The sequence below is a fragment of the Tyto alba genome, unplaced genomic scaffold (genome assembly GCF_018691265.1).
Source record: "Tyto alba isolate M040663 unplaced genomic scaffold, T.alba_DEE_v4.0 Super-Scaffold_42, whole genome shotgun sequence".
In the NCBI taxonomy this organism is placed as follows: Eukaryota; Metazoa; Chordata; class Aves; order Strigiformes; family Tytonidae; genus Tyto; species Tyto alba.
The window spans coordinates 19,827,271-19,845,453 of NW_024881318.1; the positions used below are offsets into that span (position 1 = coordinate 19,827,271).

The following is an 18,183-nucleotide window of genomic DNA, read 5'->3' on the forward strand; positions in this document are numbered from 1 at the left end:
GTGTATTTTTAATCTTTTTAAGTAATTTTTCACTCTTAACCTGTTTGCTCTAAAGTTTGTTTTCCTTGGAGTGCTGCAGTCTCTCCTTTCGTAGAACACATCTTCCTCCCGTCTCCCCAGAGTGTTGCCCTGAACATAACTTGTCTTTCATACTTTTTGCATTCTTTTTTGCCTCTCCTCGGACTATGTATTTTGATAGAGGGGGAAAATGAAAAAACTTCTAAGTGACCCATAAGATTCATAACTCTGTAAATGTGTAAGATTTTTTTATATCTGTGTGTTTGTGTAACAAGTCACAAGTTTGATCTACTTTGACTGTTAAAAGTTTTTGTTGTTGAACAAGTAGTTGGAGGCTGATCTGTGATTGAGGCACTGTGCTTCAAAACTGTATTCATGTACTATTTTTCTTTTGAAACGTGTTCTTGTTGCTGAAAAAGATCATGGTAGTCTTTATTTTAAATAGTAATGTGTAGAGTAGGGCTTAAAATTTGAGGAGACTGGTATCTGTCTCCTCTATTGATAGCTGAAAGGAAACTTGCTTTAGGTATAGAGCTTTTAACGTTCAGTAACACTTTTTTCCCTTTTAAATAGGACTAACTGCAGTTGGTGGGCTGGTATTGATGGGAGGAAACTATCTCCCTGAAAACACTCCTCAAAGTCTAGCAGTGCTTTCTGCCTTTATCTCTTCAATCAATATTGCAGGTATGAATGTTAGGTTTTCTCCTGAGGGTAACTTTAAAGTGTTTGTGTAATTCTTTTATTTCTCTTACCTCTTTATTTGTATAGATACTAGAAATACTGTTCTGGGAATAAGATCTGAAAGCATCCATCAATAAAGAACAACTCCCCCTGCCACTGAATTTTCAGAGTAGTTACTGGATCTGGTTTGCACACCCTGTGGTACAACCTTTATTTAGGGAAACATTTAAATGTGCATTTTTCTTCTACAGTATCCTTTGGGTGATGAATATATGAAATATCTTTTCCTGTATATCATAAGATTGTACTCCCTTTGTCCTTGTATTCCTTTTCCTACTTGAAAAATACACTAGTGGCATAGAATAAAATTCCGCTTTCTTGAGCTTCAGAGATCCCAGCTTCAGGAATAAAAAAGAAAAGAAAGTGAGCAATGTGACTTGTAAATACTGCTTTTTGCTAGAGTAGAGAAAAGGACACAGTCATAAACTAAGCTGTATCCTACAGTGAGTGTAGAGTATGGAGCCAGAGCAAGTCCTCCAGTCTTTCAAATTCCTCCTTTTATGAGTTTCCTCCAAAGGTTAAAAAAGACAGCAGGATCTCACCCTCATTACACCTTTGTTTCCTGGTGGTTTTCCAGATCAATAGCTTTTCAGAGGCTTTATTGGTGTCAGTTGCTAACTTTGTGTAGTAATACGATATAACCAGATTTTTCTTTTACAGCTTGCTGTATGCTTAGTTTCAAATTTATTTTTGTAAAATTGTTTCTTTACTTTGGCCAGGTGGGTTTCTAGTTACACAGAGAATGCTGGATATGTTCAAACGTCCCACAGATCCTCCTGAGTATAACTACTTGTACCTGCTTCCTGGTGGTGTATTTGTAGGAGGCTATGCAGCTGCTCTCAGTGGTGGCTATAATATTGAACAAGTAAGAAGATAACTGTCTCTTAGACCACTGTTCACAGCATGGTGTGGTGCTTCACTATTCTCTGTTGAGGAGTAAATAGAAGATTAGCCATGATCTTTTTGTCAGCTGTGTATTTCCGCAAGGCTGATCTGAGACTGATTAACTTTAAGCTTCTAGTCCCAGTCATACCCCGAGAGCTGAATCTGCAGATTTTAAAAGCTTTGTTTTTTGTTGTTATTTTGTTTTTTGTTGTTATTTTTTTTTGTTGTTGTTGTTTTGTTTTTTGTTGTTATTTTGTTTGTTTGTTTATTTGTTTGTTTTTCCATAAAGCAGCAGATACTTTGTTATTTATTGGACAGTTTTCCTAAATTGCAGTTTAAATATTAGAGCAACTACAGAAATGAGTCTTTGGTTTAAAAGTTTCTGAAAATTCAGCTTGGTGTAATGGATAAAGTAGATATGACACCTGGATGGGATGAGATTTCAGCACAGAGGGATGTGCAGGGATTGTACCTATAGCACCTTTTATGGTAAACTTCTGTTTGCATTTATTTTAATAGTGAGAAAAATCAATGTGTTTTGCTTTCTGTGTTTGGAAAAAGTGAGTCCAAACATACCTTTATGCCAGGGGCTTATAATGTATTTGATTTTTTTTTCCGTTATTTAGACATGTAGTGCTCAGATCATTTAGGTTTGCTTATACTTTTTGAAAACAGAAGTTTACATGTGCCGTAAGCAAATTTTGAAACTATTCCTACAGTGAACAGAGCTGTTTAGCCTTGGGTTTGTACTAAAGAAAACCTTTCTTCTGAACTGGTGAGGAAAATTGGCTTGACTCAAGTTTAGTATTCATGGTGCAAATAAACCAAGGTCATAAAGTGGGGAAAAAGTTTTAATAGATATCCCATTTTAATTGGGAAAAATCACATCCTGTACAACATTTTCTTACAGTCAAGAGTTTTCACTTCAGTTAAGAACTGTGACTTACACATATTCTGGAGAAATCAGTCCTTTTGTGTAATCATCAGAAAGATTTTTATAATGATTATGCAATTTATCTCTACTTCATGTATGCATATTGATGTTTTTCTTTAAAGATTATGTACCTGGGCTCAGGATTATGCTGTGTTGGTGCCCTGGCTGGTCTGTCCACCCAAGGAACAGCTCGTCTTGGAAATGCTTTGGGTATGATTGGTGTTGCAGGAGGTTTAGCAGCAACTCTTGGAAGCCTTAAACCATCACCTGAATTGTTGGCACAGATGTCGGGTGCAATGGCACTTGGTGGTACCATAGGTATGTGCACAATACTGTAAAATAACAGTATATGCTCTATACATGCATTTATGCAGGCTGTATATGCACAAAATACTGCATAGTTCATGGGTGAATTGAGTAACTTTTATGGCTTGTGTATGTTATTTTGCAAATATGTGAACAAAGAATCGTAAGTCTCAGGGCTTTTATTAATGCATCAGGATGCGGTAGAGAATGGGGAGGCTGGTAGAAGAGCAGGAGCACATCATCTCTGTTAGGGAAACTGGGTATGCTGAGGTGAATGAACTTGCCCAACTTCATACTTCAGTTCTTGACTGAATGCATTGCAGAAAATGCTGAATTTCTCAATATTTAATGAAACCTGTAAGAATGTGATATGCTTAAGTCTCCTCTCCAATTTCCATTGTATCTTCACTGCACAAAGTACACACATGCAGCTTTCAGTTAAATGCCATAGCAATTCCTAGTGTTGAGCAAATTCTTCTGTTGGAACAGGCATGTGTGTACATGTATCCAATGCACACCGAACCATGATACATTAATTTCTAGCTGCACAGATTGGTAGTGTTTTGTAAGACTTCCCTTCTGTCTCCAACTCTCAATAGGTTTGACTATTGCTAAACGCATCCAGATTACAGATCTGCCTCAGCTAGTGGCTGCTTTCCATAGTTTGGTTGGTTTGGCTGCTGTGCTCACCTGTGTAGCAGAATACATGATTGAATATCCTCACTTCGCTACTGATCCAGCTGCAAACCTCACCAAGATTGTGGCCTACCTTGGCACGTACATTGGTGGAGTGACTTTCAGTGGCTCTCTTGTTGCATACGGGAAACTTCAAGGTGAGACCTTCCATTCAGAATTAAGTATTTGTTAAAGGTTTGTTTTTTTTTTTTTCCCCCAAGGTTTAGCTCTGTCTTTTAGACTGCTGTGTAATTGGAAAGAAACCTTGTATTTTGCACCAGGTAAAAGTTTATATGTTTAGTTCTTATGTGTACTTTCAGTTTTTTAATTCTATTTTGTATACAGCTTTAGTTAAGAAAGGTTTGGCTTCAGTGCTTGGATATACTACTGCTATTAATTACCAAGACATGTAAGCTTCCTTCAGTTCTTTTTGTCTAGAAACAAGTGTTGCTTTAGTGTTGTTAAGGTAATACCTGACACTGTTTCTCTGATTTTATTGAACTTTTATGATTACAACTTCGTATTACTGAGCAGACAATTTAATTGCTGGACTCAGTGAGCACTGCTAATATTTATGGGATCTTGGTCTTCACATTGCAGGCTTCATTTAGGTAGGTAGATTGCAGTATCAGTTCAGACTGCCTTACTTTAAACCATTCAGTTCACTATTTACCCACAGTGCAAACTCCATGCTCCCATACCACTTACTGTTTTAGTAAATATGCCATCTAAATTAAATATTCACTACTTCTAGATTCTTATGCACCTGAAGTTTTCTTTATTGCATTTATTTTTGGTTTTGTAAGCATACAGCTTTTGAGAAACTGAGGTAATACCCGTACTAAGAAGTTTCGGCTAAGAGCTTGCTATTACTAATCTTATTACTAGCTTTGCAGTAGTTCCTTTGGGAAACATCTGTTTGCTTTCCTCAGTGTTTGTTAGACCAGCCATTGAAGGAGGAAGCATGACATGGATGGAAAGCTGTCTTCTCTAACAATCTTTTGAAGGAATTGTCAGTAGTATGTATTTCTGATGTATTTCTGCTAAGTAGTTACTCATTTATTTCTTCTCAGTTATTTTTTTTTCTCTTCTCTATCTTTTACCTTCCACCCCCTCAGTGATCTGTGCGCATGTTCCTGGTGTTTCAGCCCACCCTCCTGTTTTTGTTTTTGTTTCTGTTTTTCCCATTGCGTTTTCATATCAGCATGATATGAAATAACAAGCTTGTCTATACTATTGAACTAGAGGTACTAGGTCAAACAGTTTGACCCCTGAGACCATCAGTTCATTATTTCCCTTGAATTCAGCTAAATTTAAATGAGACAACTAGTAAGTAGTTACTTACTCAAAACGTAACAGATAAACTTGCATTATTTTTACTCTACTGTGTTGTTTGGGAGGAAAAAATCCAAACCCTAGGGCGAAAATAAATATGTAATTGTCTTTCTGAAGTGATTTCCACAAACACCGAACCCTCTTTTCCTCTCAAGTCTCTGCCAATGTGGGAACCTGTGGGAAGTCTGACTGAGGGTACTGGTGAAGTTAAAACATTTGAAAGCAGTTGTGTTTTATATTTGGAGTTATCTGCACAGTGCTGTTTTTACTAAGGACACAGCTTTTGAGAAATTGAGATGACACCTGTACTAAGAAGTTCCAGCTAAAAGCTTCCTATTACAGAGCGTTATATATGACATGCAAAGACTTGGGGCCATAATGAGAGTATGTTTTCTGAAGGGAAAAAAAAAACAAAAAACAACAAACTTCTCATGCGAAGAGATTTTTATAATTATTCTGAAGCATGTCAGCAAGATTAGGAAGTAAAACCAGTTTAAACAGGAATATTTGAGAATCTAGAATAAGTTTGAATGTGATGCAATACTGAGTCAGCACAAGGTCTCAGCCTCAACTAACTTGTTTTATCTTCTGCCCCTACCTTTTGCTTTTTTTACTTTTTCTTTTGCTGAGGTATTCAGTCTTCTCTGAAGGCAAGGGACAAGCTCTCCTGCATGTATGTATCAGTCTCTGAACATACATTTGATTGCAGGTATCCTGAATTCTGCACCACTGCTCTTGCCTGGTCGACATGCATTGAATGCAGGATTGCTGGCTGCCAGCATTGGCGGAATGGTTCCATACATGATTGATCCTAGTTACACAATGGGAATTACTTGCTTAGGTTCTGTGTCAGCTCTCTCAGCCATAATGGTAAGTCAGGGAATTGTAGGAGATGAAACAAATTAAACAAGCAGTTTGTTCTTCAGCTTTGTGAGCTTCCTCTTAATAATTGTATTTTACCATCCTGAGTCATAATTGTCCTAAAGCCTGTATGTTAACTTGCAGTGGCAAGTAACAACTGACTTTCCTAAATCTAGCTGTAAACCAGAGAACAGGCATGTATGTGTATAATCACTTTCTGCGGCTATGACTTAATGGAGCCTTTTATATGACAAACATATTTTAAAAGACTTTTTATAAAGTTTATCTTTAAAATACTTAACCTGTAGATCCAGCGCTCTATTATCATGATAACTTAGTAAGATTATCCCCGTGTGTAACTTCTGCCATTCACTCACACCAGCTCTTGCAAAATTTACCCTGAATATTACCATTCTGTAAACCAGCTCTTGTAAAGACGGCTCAGTATGAATCCTTTAATGGTATGAATGGTTCCATGGAGCTGGTAGTATATTTTGGAAGTAAAAACATGTGGCTAAGTGCAGGATGAGGATGGTGGAGTGACTTCCTGTCCTCTCTTTAAAGGCAGATTTGGGAAGTCCAATCCTCAGGCCACAGCTTGACGTCTCCTATATTGAAAATACTTGCATAGGTTAAGTAACTTGTGCTGCAGGCAGACTGTCTTCTCTGCATGTTCTTTGTAGTCATAGCTTATACTAATGTATTTTCTTTCCTTTTCCAGGGTGTCACTTTAACAGCAGCTATTGGAGGTGCTGACATGCCTGTAGTTATTACTGTCCTGAACAGTTACTCTGGATGGGCTTTGTGTGCTGAGGGCTTCCTGCTGAACAACAACTTGCTGACCATTGTTGGTGCTCTCATTGGCTCCTCTGGGGCCATCCTCTCTTACATCATGTGTGTGGTAAGAAGTCAGCAGAAACTGTGCTTGTTTTCCAAGTAATGAAGAACCTTTTGCAGCACGTTTGCTAGGAAGATAAGCACAGAAGACCAAACTGCTAGGTGTTTAAGACACTAGAAGGTTCTTGACTGAAACTGTTGGACTAGATGTCAGTCATCTCTCTCTGGTTTGTAGAGATACATGCTTGGAAACTGAGGAAGATCTTTGCATTGTCTTGGGCATTGAAGGTTTGAATCTGGGCTCAAACACGTATGATTACTTGTGCTCAGCTGTTTTTTTTAGTCATATCACTCGTCAGTATTTTTAAATTTAGTCTAAATTTAAAATTCATCAGCAGGAGATACTTTAGGTAACCAAACCAAAAAATGTGTGGTTCGATTAGAGAGTAATTTGAAGTTTCTTTTTGGAGTGTAGGAAAGTGCTACCTACTTTAGAGCAGCTACTTTGCTGTACCACGGGGTGGCAGCAGGCTTACATTAATGTACTGCTGACACTAATGTCTTTGTCAGAGGAAATCTGAGCTTCACCTTCATGTGTAAAAATCATACTGCATTATTAGTAGCGGTCTCCTTTTCTCTGGAACATTTGTGCAGAAGTCGCTTGTTTTCCCATGTCTCTCTCCTTTTTGTTTTCAAAGGTGGAGAGGTAGTGACTTGAAAATTGTCCACAATGCAAAGGCTGCCAACCTCCTGATTCTCTGTTGTGTAATTCTGTTTCGCTTCTGCTCTTGTGTTCTTGTATGATCAGTGTCGCTGTTCTCCTGTCGTGATGTTTTTGCTATGGTCATCTCTGTTGTCTTTTACTTCGTCTTTGTTGATAACTAGTGTTGTTACCATGTTAGGAATACTCAGTATCATTAATTTTAATTTCTCTTGATGAAAAATTTCAGGAAAGCTTATAAAATTATTTTTGTGCAGTTTTATGAAGGTGAGTTCAAATGAACAACCCCAAGTATGAATTTTAAAGAACCTTATTCTTTCTTGAATGTTTTATATTTCCTTATCAAAAGGCAATCCGATTATGGGCTCATGGGACATCTTTTTATATATAAATATATATACATATCTATTTGTATATGGTCAGCAATTTAGTCCATATCCGTAGAAAGATGATGCTTATGGGCAGCACAGGTCTGAAAAGTATGTTCTTTAAAGATCAAGTTCTTGTAAGTCTTGGTGAAAATATGATCTGTTGGGTACATATTTATGAGTGGGCATAGGCATCGCTCTATACCTTAATATTTCTTAATATATTTCTTTTACTTTCCCCTTGGGTTTTTTTTTTTTTTTTTTTTTTTTATTATTTACTCTTTTGCTAGATCCTGTCAGCATTCAGAACTGTTTTGAGATATTTGCATCTGTTGGTTGGAGGTATCTAGGTAAACAGAAGCCTGGGAAGTAATTAGCAAAATAGTTATGCAGTGACAGAGTGGTTTAACGAAGAGGGTCCCAATACGGAGAGTGGCCCAAGTAACAACAATCACCCCGATGCGGCTCCATGTCGTCCCCCTTTATTGCCCGAATTGCTGGGTTATATCCTTTGCACAGCAAGCACCCGCTGTTCACGTGCCCCATACCCCTTGATTATTGGTCATAAGCAACTCATCACGCACCCAAAGGGAAACTGTGATAGGCAAGCATCTTGGGGTTTGCTGCATACTTGTGCTTAGCGTAGCCAGATACATAGCTGGGAAAATTCCTCATTAACAGATACAGTTTCTCACAGCACAGCCCTTCAAGGTCATCCTCATAACACAGGTGTTGTTAGCAGTCTGATCTCAGGCCTGGATTGTCCAAACCGTGCAACAAAGTATCGTGTCCATTCTCTGTCAGAAATACTACAGTTTTCCTCTATGTATTCCTCAAATTTCAGGAAGTTTAATTTTTGAGGTAGTATTCTAGAAATCTTGCAGTGCTTTACATAAGCTTAGACAGTTAAAGTTATTCAGCCAGTAAAATTAAAATAATTGTGTATAATTTCTTCACAATAAACACAGTAACTTATTTCTAGCCCAGCATTTTTATTTTCTGCTTTACTTCCTTTAATGGAAATAATTACTTCTAAAAGCATTGTTACAATCAGGGCATTCAGTATCATTGTCTTGAAGCTGCATTTCAGTAGAAAAAATGCTTAACAGTTTCAATAAAGTCTGCTTTAAGCTGTTGCAACCTGTGCTAATGAAGCAACAGATTTCCCTCCCCCCCTTTTTTTTTTTTTTCCTTTCCCCCCACTGGTATGACTTCATCCAAAGCAGTGTATTGAATCTTATGTAGTACAGATGAGAAGGTGTTTGTAGAAACATCTTCACAGTTGAAACCTTCTTTTTACATTTCCCATTACTTTTTGTGATAAAACTATAGCTTAATCATCCAAACCCTATGCAGATAATCTCTTAAAGTTTGAGTTGGTAAAATTAGCCAACACATATTCAGATACCCACTTAGTTTTTGCACTCATATTTGCTTGATTTTTCACCCCTCCTTCTTTTCTGCCTATTAGTAGGGTGAATTAAGGACAAAGAATTTAACTTCAAAACAAAAAAGCAAAGGTCTGTGCTTTTCATTCACACTGTGAATTCTGACTTCTTTTAAAGCACTCACACAACATGTCTTCTCCAGAACGCTTGTTTGTATTAGCAAACCCTTCTCCATTTTTTTTGCAGAGTGAATTTGATGTTTGCAACTGTAGTATTAGAATCATTATGGCTAGGGATGCGGAAAATGCTTCAGGTTGAAGAGGAACCATTGTTTGGGGATGATGAAACAGAGCAGAGAAGGGACAAATCGTGTTAGTCTTAAATTAAATGCTGGCCCATCACTTGTGCTAGCTCTGTGGTTTCTGTGGGCACAGTGGAAGGACTTAGAGTTCTCAGGGATCAAGGGTTTGGTTTTCCCTGGGCTATAAGATACTGGCCAGTATCACTTGTGTATGCACAGCATAGAGGACTTTTTGCTGATGGTTGGATTATCTGTGAATGGTGATGTCTCCACTTTATTCATGTATGATTGTGGTCTATGGTGGTAAAGAAGGTGAAAGAGGCTATAGAAGAGTTTCCACACTGTCCCTGCGCCAAGTAGGCCTTAGCTGCATTGGTTTATTGTTGCTTGATGAGGTCTTGTCTCATTTTGAAGCATTCTGTACCACACTTTTTCCGCCCCCCCCCTCCCCCCCCCAACTTCTCTCCTGTTTCCTGGGTTCTTTGGCATGGAGCCAGGCAAGAGTGCTTCAGACTCATGCTTGCTTTGTGTGGATGCTTGGATTTTTAGTAATATTTGAACTTTTTTTTCCTTTGGCCTGGTCTTTCTGTGCACATCTAAACAAAACTACAACAGTAAGTGCTTTGCTTCTTGTAAGCTTGGTGTGTGCAACATCTGAAGAGGCTATTCTTCTGTTTAGGCTGTCTCTTACCTGATACTTAACTGCTATAATATATGAAGTAGTCTATTTTTCTGTTTGATAGTTTAATATTGTAATACATGTCAAAAGGCAGTGAGTTCTTAGAGGGTATGAACTACTGACTACTGCAGACAGTAGAAAGATGCTGATTTCACTGCTTTTGTGTGCCTTCCTTACACTATCTGAAACAGTGATGATTTATCAGGTTAACCAAAAGTTATTTGACCATCTTCATTGTGCTTATTTGCTAGATGATGAATTTCACAGAATGGCATATCTTCTTAGGCTACAGCAAAAAAACCTATGGAGTTGCATCATTTGAAGTGTCAGTGGAAAGCAGACACTTGGAAGCATTCTTTTATGTGGGTGTTTCACTTGTATGTGTGCCACTCCAGATCCATTCTTAAATTTTGCTGTGCTTTCTGAGCTAGCACAGGAGATATATGACACATGTTTAATTAAAGAAGCAATTTATCCTGTTACTTTCCTGCATCTAAAGTTTTGTTTACTGCAATTACAAGTTTTGCCTACTTCCAGATATTACCAGATACTGCTTTGGGATGACACTCATAAGGAGACATGCCAGTGAAAACATGTAGCCAGTGACTTTTGCTGTCTGTGTATCTTAACAGAGCCAAATTTTCAGGATGTGTTCTCCTCTTAAAGGTCCTAGTTTAAGATCCCTTGTTCTCCTTTGGTGCTCAGCCAGTAAGTTAATGGCTCCCTTCGGTTCATTACAGTTTGTTCTGAGGTAGCATTTGCTTGGTTTTATGTGGCTACCTAACCCTGTTGTGTTCTTCCCTGTCTTGTTGCTGTAGCAGCTTCACTTCTGTACTACCTGTAAGAGCTATGTGGTTTCCATGCTGTCGTAGAGGAGTTCTGTGCTTACATGTTGAATTGTTTAAGAATTGAAGAGCATATCTTGGAAAAATTTTGTGTGTGTGTGTATGTGTCTTTAAAAAAAATCTGTCATCAAATATGCATTATTTTATATCCCTCCCTTTTAAGAACAAAATGAGACCACTATTTGCTCTTTGTGCTGTTTTTTTTTTTTTCTTTGTCTTGGGAAAATGCTAATGCTGTCATTACATGTGCAATGTAATGCGTTAAAAGCTGATTTTTGGCTATTGTTGTGTTAATCTGGGTCTCTGTTTTGAGAACTTTTTAGTTGTAAGGGAAAACGAGCAGATAAAGACTATTGGCAAAAGGACACCTCATTTCCTTTTTTTTTGGATTTCATCTTTAGCTGATCACAAACCTCTTGTCTTTCAGGCTATGAACCGTTCCCTTGCAAATGTGATTCTAGGGGGCTATGGTACCACATCAACAGCTGGTGGGAAGCCCATGGAAATTACTGGAACCCACACAGAAATCAATGTGGACAATGCTATTGAAATGATAAAGGAAGCCAATAATATTATTATTACTCCAGGTAAGACACTTGACTCATACAGCAAGATGTTTGGAGGATGTATTAAAAAAACCCACAAACCCCGAAACAACTAAAAACCCAAACCAAAAAATTGTAGACTGCATTGCAGTTGCAACATAAGAGCAGCATATCAAATGTTGACTGGGTTTGTGGGATCTGGTTTTGTTCTGAGGTCAGTCATCATTCTTCTGCAGACATGTATATGCCACTTTATTTTTCCTTGTGTGTGTCTCTTCAAATTTTGTCCTATTTATTTAGATTTTAAATTCTTCAGGACAGAGACTGTCTTTTGTAAATTATGTTTACAGTTAATTATGTGTACTGCTGTTGTGGTGTGAGTTTCCAAGTACTACCACAGTACCAGTGGTACTAATAACAAAATATCTGTTTTTTAAGTTACTGAAAGAGAGGATTTTGTTTATGCTTCTCATCTACTTGCTCAATTCTACAGTATTTTATTAAAAAAAGACAGAAAAACATCTAAAGCTTAGTTAATTCCAGTACTTATTGTATACTAAAGTAGAAGAAATCCTGAAAACCAAAACCCTGAGTTGTCTAAAACTTACGTTGACTGTAGGCTCATATGGTTCAACAGCACATTCCCTGTTAGGAGTGGTCAGGTAGCGAATAGCTCAAGACTTGTTTTCCCTCAACTGGACGGCACAACTACTGTGTAAAATTTATTTCAGTGTAGGAATGAGAACGGTGCTAAAAAAGTCTTTCATTTTGCTTTGGCTTAAATGAAAACATCTATGAGGTAGAGTGCTAATTAGGGGTTACCTATTTTTCCAACAAAGTTTGCAAACATCTTTAAGTATTTTGCCTCTTGTTCCTGTGGTCAAACCTTGAGGACACAATTAATAATTTATACTCTTCATTTTCTTCCTGGGCAATGCTGCTCTGATTAATTAATTCAGACAAAGACTGAAAAAAATATTTGCTGCTAGAAGCCATACTCAACTACTAGATTTGTATTATGCAAATCCAAGATTTTGTTGAGGATAATGGTGGTGGGGCAACTCATTATCAATTTTTCAGTGCACCTGTCTGAAACACCCTGTTCTGACAGAGAAAGGAACATGTATTTTTGTGAAGCTGAAATAAATTACTTGTGTAGTTTGACTGGTCAAACCACTATACTGTTAGTGGTCAGAAGACCAAAAAGAAGAGATGAATTACAGTCGTCAGGCTGAGAATATATGAGTATCTTGTGTGTGTGCCTGTGCCTGTATTTTTGGTTTGGTTTGTGTATTTTTGATTATGTGATCTTCTGTTTGTGTGGAAGGTGCACTTATTATCTGTAACTATTCTGTCTGCACTGAAACAGAAAAATAGCTTAAAATTTGGAAATTCTTTCAGGTTATGGTTTGTGTGCAGCAAAAGCTCAGTACCCCATAGCTGATCTGGTGAAGATGTTGAGAGAACAAGGGAAAAATGTCAGGTAAGTACTTTCCTTGATGAAAAGAATTACAGGGTTTGGGGTTTTTTTTGTTTGTTTTTTTGTTTGTTTGTTTTTGTTGTTGTGTTTTTTTTTTTGTTGTTGTGTTTTTCATTCCATTAAGATGCCCTACAAGTCTTAGTTTTGGTTTAATTACTCTTTCATCAGTCATTATTATGCTGATCCCTCTCAGAAATACTAGCTGGAGGAATGCTCTAGTGTTACTAGAATAGTGTAGCAGAGTATCTAGAAATTTCATGCTTTTGTGTAAAAGACACCTTGTTCCCTTACACTCTTCTTAAATTTGGGTTTTGGAAGTAGCCCCAGCAGTTGGAGAATAATTTTTTATTGTTTGGTTTTGTTTTGTTTGGTGTTATGTTGAAGTTCAGTTGAAAAGAATGGCTTTAAAATTTAATACTACTTTACCATAGCAACAACATCTTACTTTTTTTGAAAGATAAGGTAGCTCCTTTAAATACTTGCGCTCTGCCTTTGGATATAGTAGTATTTTTCTACAAAACAAGCAGTGAAATATTTTGTAAAATAAAACTTTAGTGTAGCTTTTTGTATTGCGTTCAGGAGAATAGTTAGTGGACTTTTCTAAAGGTGAGGATTTTGGAGAGCTCTGTGAAAGCAACCAGTTTGTGAAAACATGTAACTGTGAGAAGTAATTGCAGCAGCTGACTTCAGTGCAGGGAGGATAGTTTTTCTTTATGCTTGTAGTCAGTGGGGGGAGAGCACAGGCCCAACTTGAGTGCTTTGAATTTCCTCCTAGAGAAACCTCCATTAGGAGGGATTGTTTACTAGGTTAAAGTAGCTTTAAATTACTTCTTTTAACTCCTGATTTCCTAAGGAAATGGAGCCCTCTGCTTGGGAAATAGTTAAAGGGATGCAGTGGGAATAGCTGAGGATCCTGGGCAGGAAATGAGAGCCTCCAGCGGTATGGAGAGTTGTTTGCTGGAGTCCATCTGGTATGAAGTGGAAGAGTAGATCAGGTAGCAGCCTCTGTAACAAGAACATGGGACTTATTTATTTCCTGGGTTAACTGACTTGCATTAATAGAAGTAATGCTTACTATTGCACAGCTAGTTTGTATATAAAAAAAATAATATGGACAGTAACATCCAATTCTGATTAGCATGTTTGAAACAATGCTGAAAAGAATTAACCACATGATAATGTTAGATGTCCTTCTTAGGTTAAAAATCCAGTCTACCTTGCTGTTTTACTCTTCAATGAAACCCTTCTGTACTCCGGAGTAGCTAAAGACATTCAGTGTGTATTGATGAGAGCAGTCTTGCAGGTGCTCAAGAGCTTCCATTTTTGGACTCATCCGCTGCACACAGTGCCTCTGTTAAAAGTAGATCTCCTGTCTATTACATTCCTCAAAATTCTCAGAAGTCAATCCATGTGATAGTAGGTTAGCAGTAGGACTTCAGCTTCTACAGAATGTACTGCCTGATTTCCCTTTGCCTCTTCCAAGCATTCAGGCTGTGGTATCTTCTCTAACATCACTCTTGTAAGGCTTCTACAGTCTGATTTGTTCAGCAAGTATCCAGTGAACACAGGAAGGTCTGAGCATGTAAACTTCTGTCACTATTTTAATGTGGCCTGAATCTTCACAGAATCGCAGACTACCTGAAGTTACCAATCTCTGTCGATTGTCTAGTTCAGCCAGCTGCCCGCTCATACCAGTGAACTGGAGCATGTTGCTTAGAGTGTTGTCCAGTTGGATTTTGAGTGTCTGGTCTCCAGGGATGGAGACTTGACATCCTCTCTGGGCAATCTGTTCCAGTGTTCAGTTACCCTTAGAGTAAACCAAGTTTTTCCTGTGTTTCAATTTGTGACCATTGTGTTTTGTCTATTCACTGGATACCACTGAAAAGGATCTGACTCTATCTTCTTTATACCCCTCCATCAGTATTTACAGGGATAAGATTCCCTTGAGCCTTCTCTTCTGCAGGCTGAAAAATCCCAGCTCTCAGCCTGGGATACTCCAGTGACAGATACTCCAATCTGTTAAGCAATTTAGACTTACTCTTAATGGGTTCCTGTAAGTTTTTGCTATTTCAAGCGAGACTGCTATTAGAGTTCATGGAATATTGCATGGAAGTATTATTGCATGTGGCCAGTCCCACGGATTTATTTTTCTGGAGTGCTGCTCCAAAAAAGCAGAGATATTTCTTAGGTGTCAGTATGGTCCTCGAGTCTTTTCCTTCCTCAGTTTCTCATAGACCTGGTAGATACTGAAAGTATTGGAAAGCTAACATCATGCCTCCCTTGCTGATTGTTTGGGAAACTATTTTCTAATTATAGTAACTTAATATTTTAAAATTAGTCAAGGCTTGGTTTTCATTTGAAACAAGATATTTGGACAGATTCTGGTTAGCCAGACTCATTCTCTGATTTCCATATGTTTATTTCAATTAGATGGTGACTTTTGTTTGGAATCAGTACTCTAGCAATTAGAGTTTTTTGGTCTTGTTTTTATTCTTCCACTATTTTTTCAAGCTTAATGAAAAGTTGCATGTAAGTTTTTGCAGTGTTTTACAGCATGTATTGTGATGGATAACAGCAGGGTTGTTACAGGGTTTAGCAGCAGTTACTTGATAGTGTTTACCAAGAAGGTTGCAATTTTGCAAATAAAATTGCTTTCTAGATGTAATTGTTCATGCATACATGAGAAATGAGGGTGTGTGCTGGTTTATCTGCTCCTGGAACAGTTCTGCACACCTTATTTCTCCATGTTTAACAGAAGCTCTGTGTGTGTCCAAACTGCATTAAAAATTTTGAAGACCTGTTAGCTGTACAACAAAACAACCTTTCTTAGCTAATGCGATGACAGTGTCATGTGCTTTTAGCTTTCCTTTCAGCACTTCTGTGGGGGCAAGCTTTATTTTTTATCAACGTTGAAATAAAAAATTACTGGGTTTGCCTTTTATGTTGGCTTTGCAGGGGAGAGACGTGAATGAATCCTTGAAATAACTGGTATATACTTGAAATGAGTAAATTTCAGGAAGGGATGACTGCCGTGATTACCTAGTGTTTTAATGAAATAAATCTGTATTTACAGTTTGTGGTAATTCAGGCCTTTCATCACTTTGTGGAGCTCCCACGGTGTTCATTGAGTGCAGCTGCTGTCCCTCTGGTTTCAGTAGGCCTGGAGTGCCTCGGGACCCTAGTGCACTCACCATCCAGATGTAGTGACACTCTCACACATCCACTGTGGAGGGGTGCCAGCATGGACATATGATTGTCATCAATTTGTAATGCCCACACTGTGCCAAGAAAAATTGCATCTGTCATATGGTCTTTCTTTGCTTCATGGCTCACGATTGATCCAGAGGAGCTGTTGTTTTCATTTGCTTTGCCTATAGCCATAATACTTTCAGTGAAGAGCACAGATTATATAACACGATGCATAATGTTTGACTAGGGTTTAAATTTAGAAATACAGGACAGATTGGAAACTTCAGACTGTTTTAGTTATTAAATTGCATAGCTAACATCATCGCTTACTTAAGATGGTCTTGCAGCAGATCACATCTTTAATGCATTAGTAGGATCACATAGAAAGCTGGATACTTCTGAGCCTTCGTTATAGCTTTCCCTTGTTATGGATGGGTAAAACAACAAAACTTTTCATAGACTAAATCCCGTAGTCCGCAGAATCCCTTTGCCTTGGAGAGGAAACGCCTCTTCTACAACGGGTGTCTTATTTCTGCAAAGTTATGACAGAGTAAATTGCTGAAAGTTCTCGCCTTACCAGAGTTCTTCAGCCACATGCTGTGTTGTTTGAAGGCCCCTAGTTGTGAAAGTCTAATTTCTTCTATATAATTAAATTATATTCCATAGTAATTCTATATATAGATATATAATTATTCTATAGTATTATAGTACAGTTTAGAACTGTATAAATTCTCATATGTGCATGGATAATTGCCACTGTCCATGTCCACATCAAGTTAACTTTCTTAGCTTTTGTGACAGTATGACCTTCCTAAGACTTTCTGTCAATGTGTTTTGTTTTCCTGCACAGTGAGAAATTCTTAATAAGAAGAATGTATAGCAGGGTGAAAAGACTCTTAAAATTGTGGTTTATATAGACTTTCTACATTTAACTCTAAATATAGTAGTTTTCTGGTAGCTGTCATAGTTGAGAATATGCAGAATACCTCTTTAGCAGCCTTTCAAATTAGTTGCTAGTATGTTAGTGTTTTGGTTTGGGTGTTTTAACCTAATTTTTATAGGTGGTTATCTTGAAGGATTTGGATTTCTGTCTTCTGATGTTGGAGAATGTAATTACTTTTGGGCACATGGAAACATGGGTTTCTTACATTTTTGAAAATGTGTTATCACGGATTTAGTGTTGGACCTGCATTTTTGGATTTTTATTATTACTTCTATGGCTGAGCTCTAAAATGTATTTAGGGTTCTGTTTTTTTTTTTCTTCATTGTTCTAATTGCTTGTGAGTAATAGAACATGTGGATGGGTACTTCTTACACATTTATCTACAAATTAATAAATAAAGCTGATTAACTTTAATTATATCATTCTATAGTCATCATTCTTTGTTGGTCTACAAGAAAATCTAGAAGAATTTTAAAGGATGAGCTGTTAAAATGCTGGTCCCATCCAGTCTTAATATACTGCACAGCTCAGGTGTGCATAAGACGGAAATTACTGTCACTGCTGAATGGCAGCCTAAGAACAATGTGTGTTGATGCAAGTTTCCAGGAAGCTGACGTATGCTTGCTAGGAAGACACTATGTGTGTACATGTGTGTCAGTTCCCAGTTTGTTTCTTATAGTCAGATTAACCGGGTGGCTTCTGAATGATTAATGCTGCAGATGAAGGGAGAAATGGAGTCCAACAGATCTGTTAGCTCAAGTGCTCTATCAGTGTAGCTAGAGAGAACTAGCAAACCTTGCTGTACCTGATCCACTTCTGCAAGGATGTAGCTATGGCTGTATGTTCCTGGGGGTGCACTGTAGGTATGCTGTGGGTTCCATATGCATCAAGTCAGCTCTGTGTGACCTTACTAGGTCAGTTTGTGATGCACTGTGGAGGCAGGCTCTTCTTTCTTCCCTGCAGTTGGGTTCTTGGGAGAGTTATTGCATTGAGCTAAGGTCTATGCATTGTATTTGGATCTTGCCCCTGCTGTCATAAACCACAGTCATTGGAAATAGGTAGCCAATACAAACCCTCACTGAGGTATGCTGGATTAGTCTAATTTAATTCAGTTTAAATTTAACTGATCTGA

The 18,183-nt window shown here is 37.8% G+C and overlaps 1 protein-coding gene across 8 annotated transcripts in view; it reads left to right on the forward strand.

Annotated features, from left to right (window-relative positions):
* NNT (nicotinamide nucleotide transhydrogenase) overlaps positions 1-18,183 on the forward strand; it is a 49,187-nt gene that overhangs the window by 22,060 nt on the left and 8,944 nt on the right. For all 8 annotated transcript variants that reach the window (XM_032993011.2, XM_032993032.2, XM_032993038.2 and 5 more), the window contains 8 exons: positions 592-702; positions 1,479-1,624; positions 2,701-2,896; positions 3,484-3,717; positions 5,604-5,764; positions 6,477-6,656; positions 11,322-11,481; positions 12,841-12,922. In XM_032993011.2, coding sequence (XP_032848902.1) covers positions 592-702; positions 1,479-1,624; positions 2,701-2,896; positions 3,484-3,717; positions 5,604-5,764; positions 6,477-6,656; positions 11,322-11,481; positions 12,841-12,922 — 1,270 coding nt within the window. The remainder of the gene's footprint in view (positions 1-591; positions 703-1,478; positions 1,625-2,700; positions 2,897-3,483; positions 3,718-5,603; positions 5,765-6,476; positions 6,657-11,321; positions 11,482-12,840; positions 12,923-18,183) is intronic.